Source organism: Bufo bufo, chromosome 2, assembly GCF_905171765.1.
Source record: "Bufo bufo chromosome 2, aBufBuf1.1, whole genome shotgun sequence".
Taxonomy (NCBI): domain Eukaryota; kingdom Metazoa; phylum Chordata; class Amphibia; order Anura; family Bufonidae; genus Bufo; species Bufo bufo.
In genome coordinates, this window is record NC_053390.1 from 715,123,859 (window position 1) to 715,141,743 (window position 17,885).

At 43.4% G+C, this 17,885-nt stretch overlaps 1 protein-coding gene across 4 annotated transcripts in view; it reads right to left on the reverse strand.

Moving 5' to 3' along the window:
• PCM1 (pericentriolar material 1) overlaps positions 1–17,885 on the reverse strand; it is a 171,152-nt gene that overhangs the window by 27,908 nt on the left and 125,359 nt on the right. For all 4 annotated transcript variants that reach the window (XM_040418773.1, XM_040418772.1, XM_040418775.1 and 1 more), the window contains 5 exons: positions 17,331–17,503; positions 16,800–16,931; positions 9,163–9,283; positions 8,923–9,054; positions 6,383–6,519 (listed from right to left, as the gene is read on the reverse strand). In XM_040418773.1, coding sequence (XP_040274707.1) covers positions 6,383–6,519; positions 8,923–9,054; positions 9,163–9,283; positions 16,800–16,931; positions 17,331–17,503 — 695 coding nt within the window. The remainder of the gene's footprint in view (positions 1–6,382; positions 6,520–8,922; positions 9,055–9,162; positions 9,284–16,799; positions 16,932–17,330; positions 17,504–17,885) is intronic.

The following is a 17,885-nucleotide window of genomic DNA, read 5'->3' on the forward strand; positions in this document are numbered from 1 at the left end:
CCGCCCTCTAGTGCCGCTATTACATTCTTGTTGTGAAGAAGTTGCTGCACAACTCTCCTAGCTGTATTTAACTTATCCATCTCTCCCCATCCCCGAAGGTGTTGCAATTGGGCTGCAATATAATACATCCGCGGGTCAGAGACGCTCAGCCCCCCTTGAGTTTTGGGTCTACACAAAACAGTAAGCTTTATACGAGGTATCTTTTTTTTTTCCAGATGAGATCTCGAAATATTGCATTGATAGTATGAAATATTCGTAACGGGATCCAGGTCGGGGCATTATGTAACATATACAAAAGTTGTGGCATAAGGATCATCTTCAACAGATTAGTGCGGCCAATAAGCGACAAAGGGAGCTTAATCCATACTTGGGACTTCCGTCTGAACTTATCCATCAACGGCAATAAATTCAGACGGATAAAATCCTGAGGATTCGTTGACATCTGAACACCTAGATACTTGGAGGATACAATCTGTAAGCCCGCCGTACATCTGTGGTCTGTCTGTGAAACCCCCCTCAAAGGCATTAGTACCGACTTTGCCCAATTAATTGTCAGGCCAGAAAGATGTCCAAAATTATTAATAATCTCCATAGCTGCTGGTAGAGAAGAAGTCCAATCGTCTAGAAACAGCAAAAGGTCATCCGCATAGAGAGCGACCTTTTCCGTTACCGACCCACAAGTGATACCCTTCACTGCCTCTGCCTTCCTGAGAGCTGCTGCCAAAGGTTCCACTGCGATCGCAAACAAAAGTGGCAAAAGGGGGCACCCCTGCCTAGTCCCCCTGTGTAATTTAAAGGAGTCAAAAAGCCTGCCATTCACTTGAAGTCTAGCTGTAGGGCGTGCGTACAATACCCGGATTCAATTAATAAATCCTGACCCAAATCCCATGGCTTTTAGCACCATAATGAGGTATTGCCATTCTACACTATCGAGCGCTTTGGCCGCATCCAGAGACGCGACCGCTGCTTCCGACGCATGGATCTGGCCCACCTGGATAGCCAGGTACAGTTGTCTAATATTCACTGCCGCCGACATGTTAGGTATGAATCCGGCTTGATCAGAGTGTATCACGGAAGTGATCACAGAGTTCAAGCGGTTAGCCAACACCTTCGCTAGCAGTTTGACGTCAACCTGCAACAAAGAAATAGGTGGATATGATTCTGCCTCTAAAGCATCTTTCCCTGGTTTTGGAATAACCACAATAAATCGCTTCATTCATAGAAGCTGGGAGGGAATTACCAATTTGAGCCTCCTTAAACACCTCCAACAACTGGGGCAGGAGCACCGAGACGTATGTTTTGTATATTTCAGCCGGCAGACCATCCCCCCCCCCGGGTGCTTTATTATTGGACATGTCGCACAATGCCGTTTCCAATTCCATAAGGGAAATGGGGGTATCCAGCTGGGATTGTTGATCTCAAGTAAGAGCAGGGAGACTAAGTGGGGTGAGAAGGTCCTCCATCTGAGTTTCTGAAACAGTAATTTTTGAAGAGTATAAATCAGAATAAAAGGAATACAAGATCCCCACCACCTGTTCCGGGGAAGTACAGATGTTCCCTTCTGAGTTACGTAGAGCTGCTATAAAGCTGGACTGATGTTGGGCCTTGGTTAAAAGAGCCAATAGTCTCCCCGCCTTTTCTCCCTCCTCATAATACCGCTGTTTTTGAAAAAATCTCCTATTTTGTGCTTTCAGCAGTAGTCTATCATTTAACATCCTTTGGGCCCCTTTCGATTTCTATAGTCTATAGATGGATTTAATATATACTCAGCTTCCGTCTCCTCTACTTCTTGTGTCAGTCTCCACACTTTTTCTCTAGTTTCTTTTTTCCTCCCATTAACCTTCGCTATTAATAGACCGCGCAGAAAAGCTTGTAACGCGTCCCAAACTATTAGTCTTGAGGCGGTAGGTAAATTAAAATCAAAAAATTCAGTTAGTTTCTCTTTAACACCCGCTACATCTACTAGTATATGCAGCCAGCTCGGGTTAAATTCCCAGCACCTATCTCCCTGCGCCATGTGCGGATGCAGAGTAACAACTGTCAGTAGCGGAGAATGATCAGATAACCTCCTGGGGAGATATATAATATCCTGTATAAAGCCGCCCATAACTTCATTTCCTAGCACCAAATCAATTCTGGATAATGAGCCATACGAACTAGAGTGGCAGGAATACTGCCGTGCATCCGGGTTTCTCATTCTCCAGAAATCAAAGAACGCCATTTCCTGTATTAAGCTTCCAAAGAGGGTAACGCCCTCAGTGACCACACTAGAGGATCTGCCGAGCTTGTCCAATTGTTGACAGGGTACAGTATTAAAGTCGCCAAAAAGGTGGGAATCTGTGGCAGATCTGCAATAAAAGAAAACATCTTCCTCACCAGTAACGGTGAATAGGGTGGAGGGATATATATCCCTATAAGAATGCATTCAACGTTAAACAAAGTGCAGTGCAGGTATATATACCTCCCTTCCTCATCAATTCGTCTGGTGATGCAGGTAAACGGAATATTTTTATGAACAAGAATACTCACTCCCCTGGCGTACGTCGAGTATGTAGCATGAAAGCTATGCCCAGCCCACAAGGGAGTGAGCAAGTGTACGTCAGAGGGGAGTAAGTGCGTTTCCTGCAAACAACAGATCAGAGGCTGGTGCCGACTTTAGACACTGTCCAAAACCGCTTTTCTTTTATTGGCGTCTTTAATCCCTCTCGCATTCCAGCTCAAGAGTTTAACAGCACTAGCCATAGTCAAATATCAGCAAATGAACAGATAGAGTGTACCTCTTAAGAACCCAATCTTCCCTGACCGCAATCCCTAGAACCCCCCATGCTCCCACCCCGTGTAAACAACTGGAACCAAAGGACGGATACCGGCCGCACCAACAGGTCCCCGCAAAAGCTCCCATAACAGGACCGCGGGTTCAATAACAAAAACCTGTCAGCGCTACCGGGCCCAGCCCCAAAGTTAACTTACACCGTGAGGGGCGAGGTAGTCAAATGCAAAAATAAACTCTAAAACATAACACGGAACAATGAAAGTAGATTCCACAATCATTGAGGCCTGTAGAGTCCTAACACCCGCCGCTGTTGCTCCTTCGGACTATGTAATTGTAATATTAACTCAATTCTAACTACACTATACAGCCTCTACGGACCCCCCATATTTCTCTTAATAGGAAAGAAAGCATTGCAATCAGAATAGAAACTCTAGTACACATCTGTACACACACTCAGGCACACATTCTCATGCATGCTCTCAGTACATTATACTCAAATATTCAGTGACGGTCAAGAGCAGAGATGATTCAGTCTCCGTCCGCCTGTGGCTCCGCCGCGCGGAGTTGACGCTCAGGTCGATCCAGCCAACTCACCGCTTCTCTCGGGTCTTCAAAAAAGGCGGTAGTCCCAAAGGCAACTACTCTCAATTTTGCTGGATATAGCATTGAGTAAGACACATTAAGTCCTTGCAGTCAACGCTTTATATCCAGAAATCTCATCCTCCTTTTCTTGACATCCAAGGAGTAGTCGGGGAAGAGTGACACCTTATGGCCGTTAATAGCTATTGCGGGCATTTCACGAGCCTTTCTGAGGATAATGTCCCAATCTTTGTAGTGAAGTATTTTCATAACCACCGGTCTGGGTGGAGCCCCTGGTGGTAAGGGGAGAGTCGGGACCCGGTGAGCTCCTTCTATTGCGAAAAGTGGGGTCAAGGACTCCGTCCCAAATTGCTCCTTAATCCAGTTTTCAAAGAAATCAGTAGGGTTCGGTCCCTCCACTTTCTCCGGCACTCCCACAATCCGCACATTATTTCTACGCAGACGGTTCTCCAAATCATCCTGTTTGGCCACAATAGCATCCAGCTTACATGCATGTTCACTTGTTTCTCGTCTGAGAGGTGGTATGGCGTCCTCCAAATCCCCCATGCGGCCTTCCAAAGCAGTGGTGCGTTCCGCCAGCCTTCTTAAGTCATGGCGCACTATGGATACGTCTTCTTTAATAGTACCCACTTGCATTGTGAGAGCAGTTAAGGACTTACTGCATTTAGTAATGGCTCGCAGGACATCTTTAAGAGTGGGTTCCTCTGGCTCTGAATCCAAGGCATCCAGCTCAGCTCTGATCTTACAGGGCAGCAGGGGGTTACTTTTAGTAGAGGTATGCTTAGCTGCAGCGTCTACAGCAGCACCTTCCCCCTCTGAGTCAGGGCCATCAACTGCAGGAGGATTATAGCACTTGCCGCTGGAATCTTTTGCTGGGGAAGAGGTGGTAGTACGGGCACACCTGCCCAGCTTGGCTGCAGCTTTGCGCTGAACCTCCCCAGTGCGTTCCCGGGGTCTCGGGTCCGGCGCCATCTTGGAGGTCCCCGTCGGCACCTTTAGCTCTTCTCCGGCTGGTCATTTTCGCGCCGCTCCTCAGGATCTTGCTACCGGAAGGTTCAGTACACCTTAGAGCAGCTTGAGGGGGTCCAGGTAGGATATATAAATCGGTCTATCAGGATAAAAAGCCAGAGGGTATGCAGGAGCTCAACGGACTTGCGGCCGCTCACATGTTCAGCTCACCACGCCCCCTAGTGAGAGCTTCTAACGTTTAAATAAATTTAAAAAGTACATTTTATAAACCACACTAACATGTCTTGTGGATTTGATAGCATAGGTTTTCATTGCAGAAAGCGGTAAAATCCATGTCGCAATCTGCAAAATCATCAATGTGAATTTATATTCAGAGGTCATACTGCAATGTATGAACATGCCCTAAAATAGTCCTCAGTAAAGTAGTAGTTCATCCCTGGAGATTTCTTGCTGGCCCTGTACTATTATGGGCTGGGATTTGTCCAGGAGTGATGCCATTGAAAAACAGTCAGTCTCTCCCCAGACAGAAATAGCTGCTCCCAAGCACCAACTGATGACAAGCATACCATTGTAGAAGTAACACAAGCCGGGACACACTGCGGAAATCAGGTCATGCAATTCATCTCCAACAATTAGAGAAATAGTTAATTTACCATAAGTGGCTTCAAGTGGCAATGTGCTTTCGTCAAACCTTTGATATAAGTTTAGATCAGTGGGGGTCTGAGCACTGAGACCCCCACCAATCTCTAAAACAAGGGGAGAGATTTGTGCACTTAGCGCTCTCTCTCTTCGCTGCATGAGATAGGAGCGAGACGAATTGCATAGACTTTCTATTGAGTCCACCTGGCTTCCAGTCTCGCAGTGAGGAGAGAGAACGTTCTTCCTTCATTCTAGACATCAGTGGGGGTCTCGGCGCTCAGACCTCCACTGATCTAAACGTTTGATACGCCCCTATAAAATATCAAAAGTTTAATGAAAGTACAGTGCCACTTTAAGTTTAGCAAATGTATATGTACTGTCCTTTTTATCATTTACCTATGTGACTGGTACCTCGGAAGCTAACCATAGTTCGGTTCCAAGTTTTAAAGTGGTTTTCCACTTTACAAATCAACTACCGAAGTTACTCAACAAAGTCTTGCTCGACTTCGCGAATAACGAACTTCGGCTCATCAGAGCCCATACATTTTAATGCTAAAAGGAAACAGATTTCTGTACAGCATTAATCCGAAGTTTTGAGTGAAGCGATTTCGAAGCATCCGAAGCTCGCTTCGCTCATCACTAGTTATAAGGTTAAGAATACATGGGGCGCGCCGCTAAGCCATCTGCGATCCAGTAAGTAAATACACACTTCTGTGATTTATTTCCAGGTGACATCTCTAACAGGAGAGCCCGTGTGATACATCCAGCCCCAAGCATGGTCTGCCTCATGGTCTCATCCAGGACATAGTACAGTCTTTATCATTGTATCCTGTTTTGATTTAAGATGTTATTTACATGAATTATCTATTTCTAACCGACCCCCTGATGAACCCTGGTGGGGAAACGCGTCAGAGTTAAAAATATTACTGACATCATTCCCAATATAAAGGGTTTTACAGGGCCAGACAGGGCAGGTACGGGGACAGGGAAATACCACCATCAGGGATCATCCTTGGGCAAAGGCTAACCTAGGGCTGGTACAGGGAGAGTGTTATCCCCAGCTAGCCTTCCCCTAGCTTATACCCATCGCCAACGTCATAAGTGCCCTTGTGGAATCTGTACTACCCATACGGCATCAAACTCACCATTTCACGGTGGTAGCTGGGCGACATCCTGTCCTTATACATTTGAGGTCACCCAGATATCACAGGGTGATTTACTCTCTTTTTAATTTGAATTAATAAAAGCTATATTTTAAAGAGTCCAATACTCTAAGATAATACTCACTCTGCGGACACCTACACTACTGTTATATATCTAACTTTTTCTGAAATTTATAAAAAAAAAACATGGCATCCTTGTCAGTGATGTGTACAGGAAAAAAATGCAAGTTATTCTCACCTTCAGAAATGGGATAACCTCTTTCATAATCGCCTTAATCTGACGGTCAAGCTGTTGCGTATCAAGACGAGGGCAAGGAACTTCAGATCCGTCTTCATTGCACAATCGGCTGTGGCTAGCCTTGTCCTCAGTGGGAGCTTTGCAAAATTAAAGTTAATAACTTGAGGAATGCAATGCATTGCTATTCTACATCCTCATAACAGGCTACTTCAGAAAAAGCATTAAAAAAAAATCCAAATTAACTGATACATCATTTCTGTGTGAGCTAACTGCAGTAAAGAACTGCAACAAGGCAACTGGTGATGAACAAGGTACTTTCTTTATACACTAAGGCAGTGATGGCGAACCTATGGCACGGGTGGGCACCTGCGCCTTGGAAAAAAAAAGTCTATGGCGTACCAATATGCTTTAGACTTTTCCTGCCGTTCATCAGCACAGGACGCACTATGAACAGCACAGGCAGAGCACTGAATGTAGGCTTTTAAGCTATTAGAGCTAAATGATAAAGTACATAGAAGATATACTACAGGGTGGGCCATTTATATGGATACACCTTAATAAAATGGGAATGGTTGGTGATATTAACTTCCTGTTTGTTGCACATTAGTATATGTTAGGGGTGAAACTTTTCAAGATGGGTGGTGACCATGGCGGCCATTTTGAAGTCGGCCATTTTGAATCCAACTTTTGTTTTTTCAATAGGAAGAGGGTCATGTGACACATCAAACTTATTGGGAATTTCACACGAAAAACAATGGTGTGCTTGGTTTTAACGTAACTTTATTCTTTCATGAGTTATTTACAAGTTGCTCTTTGTTTACAGCCATTGACATGTCGCCGAGATTAACACGTGAGGAGCGGATAGAAATTGTGTTGATGTCTGGTGAACGCAGTAACCGGGTCATTGCAGCAGATTTCAATGCAAGACACCCTATGAGACCACCCATATCCCATGCTACAGTTATCAAACTGCTTGCTAAGTTTCGTGAAACTGGTTCAGTGTTGGATTTGCCAAAATGTGGACGCATGAAATCTGTCTCTAATGAAGAAACATCAGTGGCAGTCCTAGCTTCATTCAGCAAGAGCCCACAGCGTAGCACTCGCCGCATGTCACTGGAGAGTGGCATTAGTCGAACATCCCTTCGGCGGATATTAGCTACTCACAAATGGCACCCTTACAAACTCCAGCTACTGCAGCATCTCAACGAGGATGACCCAGATCGGCGCACTGAATTTGCAGAATGGGCAAAACAAAAATTGGAACAGGACCCTCAGTTTACGCAGAAGATTTTGTTCAGTGATGAGGCAAACTTTTATGTGAATGGTGAAGTTAACAAACAAAACCACCGCTATTGGTCTGACACTAACCCACATTGGATAGATCCCTCCAAGACTGTGGGAACAAAAAAATTGATGGTATGGTGTGGTGTATGGGGTACAAAGATAGTGGGGCCATTCTTCATCAATGGAAACCTCAATGCCACTGGATATGCGAAATTGCTACATTATGATGTGTTCCCCTCTTTATGCACTGAAGCTGGCACGTTCCCTGAGTTTTTCCAGCAAGATGGTGCACCACCAGATTATGGGTGTCAGGTCCGAGCATTCCTAGATGAACAGTTTCCTGGAAAGTGGATTGGTCGTCGTGGGCCAGTTCAATGGCCCCCAAGGTCTCCCGATCTGACCCCCTTAGACTTTTATCTTTGGGGTCATCTGAAGGCAATTGTCTATGCTGTGAAGATACGAGATGTGCAGCACCTGAAACTACGGATACTGGAAGCCTGTGCTAGCATTTCTCCTGCGGTGTTGCTATCAGTGTGTGAAGAGTGGGAGAAGAGGGTTGCATTGACAATCCAACACAATGGGCAGCACATTGAACACATTTTATAAGTGGTCAGAAACTTGTAAATAACTCATGAAAGAATAAAGTTACGTTAAAACCAAGCACACCATTGTTTTTCTTGTGAAATTCCCAATAAGGTTGATGTGTCACATGACCCTCTTCCTATTGAAAAAACAAAAGTTGGATTCAAAATGGCCGACTTCAAAATGACCGCCATGGTCACCACCCATCTTGAAAAGTTCCCCCCCCTCACATATACTAATGTGCAACAAACAGGAAGTTAATATCACCAACCATTCCCATTTTATTAAGGTGTATCCATATAAATGGCCCACCCTGTATATTGGTATTCAGGTTAAATTGCTGTGTTGGCACTTTGCAATAAATAAGCGGGTATTTGGTTGCAGTTTGGGCACTCTGTCTCTAAAAGGTTCACCATCACTGCACTAACGTCTTGTCACCATCCTCACCTGTCCATCATTCTGCATCATTCGAGGTGCTAACTACAAAAGTACAGCACGTCGCCAAAAATACACTTTTTTGTAGTCAAAATGCACTCTTACCAATATTTCACATATAGGTTATGTATGCTTTTGCCGGGATTAGGGTAAGTAATTAGTTAGTACTGTATTACCCATGTAGGTTTATATAACGGTCTGCAAACTCTGACAACTCTTTACATAAGCTGAGAATTTACCTTGCAGGTTAGTGGCAGCATTGTTGAGGTTATTGCAGGAATCATCTGCTAAATTATTTTCACTCTCAAGTTTCATGCGCTCATATTCTCTCATTCTTGCCAATGCTTGATCTAGGTGAATCACCGTGTTACCTGTTAATAAATGGACAACTCAAGCTGGGAATCCGGGCACTGCTACAGAAGGCGCAGCTAGTAGCCAAGATAACCAATGCAAACCTTTTACACAAAGATTAAACCTACCAAGATCATCTGTAGCAAAGGGCTCGAAATTGGAAGAGGTTGATAAATTGCTAACATTATCCCCATCATTCTGTTCACCTTCATTGCAAGCTGGACCGTCTGAGTTTTTTGTAAACATTTCCTAAAAAAGAAAAAGAAAAGAAAATATTGAATATCATGGGGCAGATATAGGCACACATATCTCTATGCAGAATTCTGCACACGTGCCTTCCACCACATTTATGACGGGTTTCAGACCCTTTTTCCCCTCAAGCTCGACAAAAGAGTTTGGCTTAGGGTGTAAGAATGGCCGGAGATCACTCAATGAATGAGCAAAAGCTCATTCATCTGGTGATCCTGTCGTTCTGCAAGCACCAAAACTCGTCGCTCCTCTGCAGCAGATTGTACTGTCTAAACAGTGAACTTCTATGGGCATGTATATGCAGCTCTTATCTCCACTGATGTTCAGGCTATTATCAGGAACCTTTAGTTCGTTCCCAATAATTGCCTGAAAGATTGATCCATGTAAGAGGACCTTAAACATAAGGCCTCAGCTACACTGCGACTATTTTATTTTAACTACTGAGCTGCAGTCAACTGAGTGCATGCATTAGGACCGCAAGCTGTATCACACGCGCTTCAAAAAGGCCCGCCAGATAATCATCCAGCATCAGTCACTGTTCTAAATCTGGTATATGTTTAGACTGTCGAGTCTATGTTTGCACTGTCGAAATCTTTGAAATGGTTAGTAAATCTGTCCCAATGTCTTTAGGAATACACCTAAAAACAAGAACATACACCATTACCTAGTAATAGCAATGTAAGCTCAGAGCTTTAGAAGGTCACAGTAAAAATATAATAAACTGATATGTCTAAGGCTTCATGCACATGTCCATATTAAAGATGCGGAATATGACTCCCATAGGCTTCTATGCGCACCATAATTTGCTTGTGTGTTCCCACTTATATGTGCACAATCTGTAAGAAAAAAAATCCATTCCCTCTAGAAGCATTACTTTGGGGGGTGGGGGGAAATACAGTGCTTCATCAAGCTTGGGTCCATGAGCCTTTATGGTACTTGGTCAGTGGCACGCTGCCGACGCATCAAGTATATTAATTAAACAGTTGTCATCCTTAACCACCTCAGCCCCTATAGCTTAAACACCCTTAAAGACCAGGCCACTTTTTACACTTCTGACCTACACTACTTTCACCGTTTATTGCTCGGTCATGCAACTTACCACCCAAATGAATTTTACCTCCTTTTCTTCTCACTAATAGAGCTTTCATTTGGTGGTATTTCATTGCTGCTGACATTTTTACTTTTTTTGTTATTAATCGAAATTTAACAATTTTTTTGCAAAAAAATGACATTTTTCACTTTCAGTTGTAAAATTTTGCAAAAAAAACGACATCCATATATAAATTTTGCTCTAAATTTATTGTTCTACATGTCTTTGATAAAAAAAAAATGTTTGGGTAAAAAAAAAAAATGGTTTGGGTAAAAGTTATAGCGTTTACAAACTATGGTACAAAAATGTGAATTTCCGCTTTTTGAAGCAGCTCTGACTTTCTGAGCACCTGTCATGTTTCCTGAGGTTCTACAATGCCCAGACAGTAAAAACACCCCACAAATGACCCCATTTCGGAAAGTAGACACCCTAAAGTATTCGCTGATGGGCATAGTGAGTTCATAGAACTTTTTATTTTTTGTCACAAGTTAGCGGAAAATTATGATTTATTTTTTTTTTTCTTACAAAGTCTCATATTCCACTAACTTGTGACAAAAAATAAAAAGTTCTATGAACTCACTATGCCCATCAGCGAATACCTTTGGGTGTCTTCTTTCCAAAATGGGGTCACTTGTGGGGTAGTTATACTGCCCTGGCATTCTAGGGGCCCAAATGTGTGGTAAGGAGTTTGAAATCAAATTCTGTAAAAAATGACCGGTGAAATCCGAAAGGTGCTCTTTGGAATGTGGGCCCCTTTGCCCACCTAGGCTGCAAAAAAGTGTCACACATGTGGTATTGCCGTACTCTGGAGAAGTTGGGGAATGTGTTTTGGGTGTCATTTACATATACCCATGCTGGGTGAGATAAATATCTTGGTCAAATGCCAACTTTGTATAAAAAAAATGGGAAAAGTTGTCTTTTGCCAAGATATTTCTCTCACCCAGCATGGGTATATGTAAAATGACACCCCAAAACACATTCCCCAACTTCTCCTGAATACAGAGATACCAGATGTGTGACACTTTTTTGCAGCCTAGGTGGGCAAAGGGGCCCACATTCCAAAGAGCACCTTTCGGATTTCACCGGCCATTTTTTACAGAATTTGATTTCAAACTCCTTACCACACATTTGGGCCCCTAGAATGCCAGGGCAGTATAACTACCCCACAAGTGACCCCATTTTGGAAAGAAGACACCCCAAGGTATTCGCTGATGGGCATAGTGAGTTCATGGAAGTTTTTATTTTTTGTCACAAGTTAGTGGAATATGAGACTTTGTAAGGAAAAAAATAAATAAAAAATAAATCATCATTTTACGCTAACTTGTGACAAAAAATAAAAAATTCTAGGAACTCGCCATGCCCCTCACGGAATACCTTGGGGTGTCTTCTTTCCAAAATGGGGTCACTTGTGGGGTAGTTATACTGCCCTGGCATTTTCCAGGGGCCCTAATGTGTGGTAAGTAGGTAAATGACCTGTGAAATCCTAAAGGTGCTCTTTGGAATGTGGGCCCCTTTGCCCACCTAGGCTGCAAAAAAGTGTCACATGTGGTATCGCCGTATTCAGGAGAAGTTGGGCAATGTGTTTTGGGGTGTCTTTTTACATATACTCATGCTGGGTGAGAGAAATATCTCGGCAAAAGACAACTTTTCCCATTTTTTTTTATACAAAGTTGGCATTTGACCAAGATATTTATCTCACCCAGCATGGGTATATGTAAAATGACACCCCAAAACACATTGCCCAACTTCTTCTGAGTACGGCGATACCAGATGTGTGACACTTTTTTGCAGCCTAGATGCGAAAAGGGGCCCACATTCCTTTTATGAGGGCATTTTTAGACATTTGGATACCAGACTTCTTCTCACGCTTTAGAGCCCCTAAAATGCCAGGGCAGTATAAATACCCCACATGTGACCCCATTTTGGAAAGAAGACACCCCAAGGTATTCAATGAGGGGCATGGCGAGTTCATAGAATTTTTTTTTTTTGGCACAAGTTAGCGGAAATTGATTTTATTTATTTTTTTCTCACAAAGTCTCCCTTTCGCTAACTTGGGACAAAAATTTCAATCTTTCATGGACTCAATATGCCCCTCACGGAATACCTGGGGGTGTCTTCTTTCCGAAATGGGGTCACATGTGGGGTATTTATACTGCCCTGGCATTCTAGGGGCCCTAAAGCGTGAGAAGAAGTCTGGAATATAAATGTCTAAAAATTTTTACACATTTGGATTCCGTGAGGGGTATGGTGACTTCATGTGAGATTTTATTTTTTGACACAAGTTAGTGGAATATGAAACTTTGTAAGAAAAAAATAAATAATTTCCGCTAACTTGGGCCAAAAAAATGTCTGAATGGAGCCTTACAGAGGAGTGATCAATGACAGGGGGGTGATCACGGAGTCTATATGGGGTGATCACCCCCCTGTCATTGATCACCCCCCTATAAGGCTCCATTCAGACGTCCGTATGTGTTTTGCGGATCCGATCCATGTATCCGTGGATCCGTAAAAATCATACGGACATCTGAATGCAGCCTGACGGGGGGGGGGTGATCAATGACAGGGGGGTGATCAGGGAGTCTATATGGGATGATCACCACAGTCATTGATCACGCCCCTGTAAGGCTCCATTCAGACGTCCGTATGCGTTTTGCTGATCCGATCCATCTATCAGTGGATCCGTAAAAATCATGCGGACGTCTGAATGGAGCTTTACAGGGGGGTGATCAATGACAGGGGGGTAATCAATGACAGGGGGGTGATCAGGGAGTCTATACAGGGAGTGCAGAATTATTAGGCAAGTTGTATTTTTGAGGATTAATTTTATTATTGAACAACAACCATGTTCTCAATGAACCCAAAAAACTCATTAATATCAAAGCTGAATATTTTTGGAAGTAGTTTTTAGTTTGTTTTTAGTTTTAGCTATTTTAGGGGGATATCTGTGTGTGCAGGTGACTATTACTGTGCATAATTATTAGGCAACTTAACAAAAAACAAATATATACCCATTTCAATTATTTATTTTTACCAGTGAAACCAATATAACATCTCAACATTCACAAATATACATTTCTGACATTCAAAAACAAAACAAAAACAAATCAGTGACCAATATAGCCACCTTTCTTTGCAAGGACACTCAAAAGCCTGCCATCCATGGATTCTGTCAGTGTTTTGATCTGTTCACCATCAACATTGTGTGCAGCAGCAACCACAGCCTCCCAGACACTGTTCAGAGAGGTATACTGTTTTCCCTCCTTGTAAATCTCACATTTGATGATGGACCACAGGTTCTCAATGGGGTTCAGATCAGGTGAACAAGGAGGCCATGTCATTAGATTTTCTTCTTTTATACCCTTTCTTGCCAGCCACGCTGTGGAGTACTTGGACGCGTGTGATGGAGCATTGTCCTGCATGAAAATCATGTTTTTCTTGAAGGATGCAGACTTCTTCCTGTACCACTGCTTGAAGAAGGTGTCTTCCAGAAACTGGCAGTAGGACTGGGAGTTGAGCTTGACTCCATCCTCAACCCGAAAAGGCCCCACAAGCTCATCTTTGATGATACCAGCCCAAACCAGTACTCCACCTCCACCTTGCTGGCGTCTGAGTCGGACTGGAGCTCTCTGCCCTTTACCAATCCAGCCACGGGCCCATCCATCTGGCCCATCAAGACTCACTCTCATTTCATCAGTCCATAAAACCTTAGAAAAATCAGTCTTGAGATATTTCTTGGCCCAGTCTTGACGTTTCAGCTTGTGTGTCTTGTTCAGTGGTGGTCGTCTTTCAGCCTTTCTTACCTTGGCCATGTCTCTGAGTATTGCACACCTTGTGCTTTTGGGCACTCCAGTGATGTTGCAGCTCTGAAATATGGCCAAACTGGTGGCAAGTGGCATCTTGGCAGCTGCACGCTTGACTTTTCTCAGTTCATGGGCATTTATTTTGCGCCTTGGTTTTTCCACACGCTTCTTGCGACCCTGTTGACTATTTTGAATGAAACGCTTGATTGTTCGATGATCACGCTTCAGAAGCTTTGCAATTTTAAGAGTGCTGCATCCCTCTGCAAGATATCTCACTATTTTTGACTTTTCTGAGCCTGTCAAGTCCTTCTTTTGACCCATTTTGCCAAAGGAAAGGAAGTTGCCTAATAATTATGCACACCTAATATAGGGTGTTGATGTCATTAGACCACACCCCTTCTCATTACAGAGATGCACATCACCTAATATGCTTAATTGGTAGTAGGCTTTCGAGCCTATACAGCTTGGAGTAAGACAACATGCATAAAGAGGATGATGTGGTCAAAATACTCATTTGCCTAATAATTCTGTACACAGTGTATGGGGTGATCACCACAGTCATTGATCACGCCCCTGTAAGGCTCCATTCAGACGTCCGTATGCGTTTTACGGATCCGATCCATCTATGAGTGGATCCGTAAAAATCATGCGGACATCTGAATGGAGCTTTACAGGGGGGTGATCAATGACAGGGGGGTAATCAATGACAGGGGGGTAATCAGGGAGTCTATATGGGGTGATCACCACAGTCATTGATCACGCCCCTGTAAGGCTCCATTCAGACGTCCGTATGCGTTTTGCGGATCCGATCCATCTATCGGTGGATCCGTAAAAATCATGCGGACATCTGAATGGAGCTTTACAGGGGGGTGATCAATGACAGGGGGGTGATCAGGGAGTCTATATGGGGTGATCAGGGGTTGATAAGGGGTTAATAAGTGACAGGGGGGGGGGGGGGGGGTGTAGTGTAGTGTAGTGGTGTTTGGTGCTACTTTACTGAGCTACCTGTGTCCTCTGGTGGTCGATCCAAACAAAGGGGACCACCAGAGGACCAGGTAGCAGGTATATTAGATGCTGTTATCAAAACAGCGTCTAATATACCTGTTAGGGGTTAAAAAAAAAATCACATCTCCAGCCTGCCAGCGAACGATCGCCGCTGGCAGGCTGGAGATCCACTCTCTTACCTTCCGATCTCACAGGAAATCTCGTGTCTCGCGAGAGGACGCGCCGGCGCGTCCACCCAGAAGAGCAGGGCCGCCGCAAAGACGCAATCCTGCGTACGGCGGTCCTGAGGAGGTTAAAGGGAACCTGTCACCTCTACTATGCTACCCTTACTGAGCATTTCTAAATGTTCATTGCGTTACCCTAAACATATAAATTACACTTTTAATTCCATTTGCAGACGAATTCAATAAGTATTATGCATTTTTGTACTTCCCGCCTTTTATGCAAATTAACATAAAAGTCATATCTTACTTGTGTGACCAGAGAAGAGTCATATTTTCAAGCTCTGACTCCTCTCAGGTTAATTTGCATCTGTATCAAATCGGTTTTTTTACACAATAAAAGCACACAGAGCTATAGGGACTGGGTATTGCAGATGTGCTAGCGGACATCTAGCAACCCATGTCCTCAGCTCTATACACAAAATCCAGGTGACAGGTTCCCTTTAAATGGGTTCAAAATCTTAAACATAGTAAGCCTATTGTATAATGAACTATTACGTCATGTTCGAATATAATTTGCGTATGAATTCCCAGCTTGAATGAATTGAAACCTTCATTGTTTATGACAGGATAAAAATCTGTGATGGACGCCATACAATACGGTTCTGTGCATGCACCTGCTACGTCCATCACGTGACCAGAACGCAATCTGGAAGAAAACAATGAAGATTCCAACGCTGTGATCTTGAAATTTACATTTTATTTATTTCTTAGTAAAAATAAGAAGGTCACCTTCCCCCTTTATTATATCAAAACGGCTGATAGACCAGCATCCTTAGGTTTTGGATTGTAGTGTAATATGTTTAAACACATTGGGGGAATATATCATGGGGAGAATATTTGAAGTCAGTTTTGCTGGAGTCTGTGTTGGAGAACTTTGTGCCAAATGTATCAAATGTCACAGGTTGATTGATAAATTTGGCTTGTCCTTAATAAACCTAACACTTCTGTCTAGAGAAGCTCCTCCACTTTTCCTACTCCACCCTCCTCCTGGAGTGAGATTGCGACTTATTTGCGACTTTTTAAGAAGTCTTAATAATAAATATTGAGTACAACTCATTAACATATCTAACCACACCCACTTTCCCATCCATATTCTAAAACTGGAGTGAGTGGTGTAAAAATGCAAAAAGTCTGAAAATTTTGCGCGAGTGTAAAAAGTCGCGAATTTTTGCACAAGAGAGTGCAAAAAAAAAAAGTCACAAAAGCCCTATTCCCCCCAATGCAAAGTCTAAGAGGGCACTTAAAATGCAACGTGAACCCATCCGAAGCTTTATTTGTCGAGAACCAATTTAACTGTTCAAATGCAGCTTTACAAAAGTGAGAGGCACTAAAATGAACACCTTTTACAGTAAAGAATAGCACGATCAGTGTAGATGCAGAAACATTTAAATACATACATCATCTGTTGTGGCCAAGCTTTCACTGGGGGTAAGCTCAGAGTTGGATGCCATCCACCCAATAGATTCCACAGGGTTGGTGCTGTCATGTTTCTTGTCTGTAGCTTCAGTGACACGTCTGGTCACAATATCCTATAAAAACATGTCGAAATGAGCAATTGCGGACAAGAATAGGACATGTTATATATTTTACCGGAGCCGCGGACCGGAAGATCGGGGGCGCGCTCTGGAAATGCGGATGTGGACAGCACACTGTGTGCTGTCAGCATCCATTCCTGCCCCATAGAGAATGAATCGGTCAGCACCCATTGCACAATTTGTGGAACAGGTACGGACGTGTGAATGGACCCTAAAGGTGATCATCGGAGATACTACTTTAGATCATGAGCTATGCCTGGTATTCAGTTGAATGGGGCTGAGCTAGAAATACAACAAATGGACAAGAGGGAAACTTTTTCTAATCCAAGACACCTCTCTTACTGATCAGCAAAGAATTGCACAATGACACATTCAGCAAAGTAATGATGTTACCTGTAGTGCGAAAAGTGCTTTCTGTCTCAGATAATCCGTATTTAGAAGCTGCAGTTCATGGAAGAGCTCAATAAGAAAACGTGGGTGGCATTCATTTTGAGAAATCAGCGTAGCAACTTCAGAGTAAATGGTATCCCGCAATGCTTCAAACAAAGAAAAGTCACTTCCGGCCTCTGCAAAGTAAAATAAGATTATTAGCTGTACAGATAGCATATGAAATGATTAGAGGTAGTTATCAGAATTAAAGTGAACCTAAACTTCTGCAGAACTTAATTAAAATCTATTCTATGTGCCATAAGGTGGATTTCTTAAATGTATTTTTTCACATTTTCCATAAAAAATAGGCACTTGAAGTTCAGGAGTCTATAGAACCTGTACAATCATCCACCGCAGTGAGCGATGTACAGGCAGGAGCACACATCCCTCGGCCCCCTGTGCCAGCTCCGCTCTGCTAAAGCCTGGCATGGCAGATTAGTACAGGGGCTCCTGTACGGATGTGCTACGCAAGGCTTTTAGCAGAGTGGAGCGAACGCAGGCAGGAGCTCTGCATAGCAC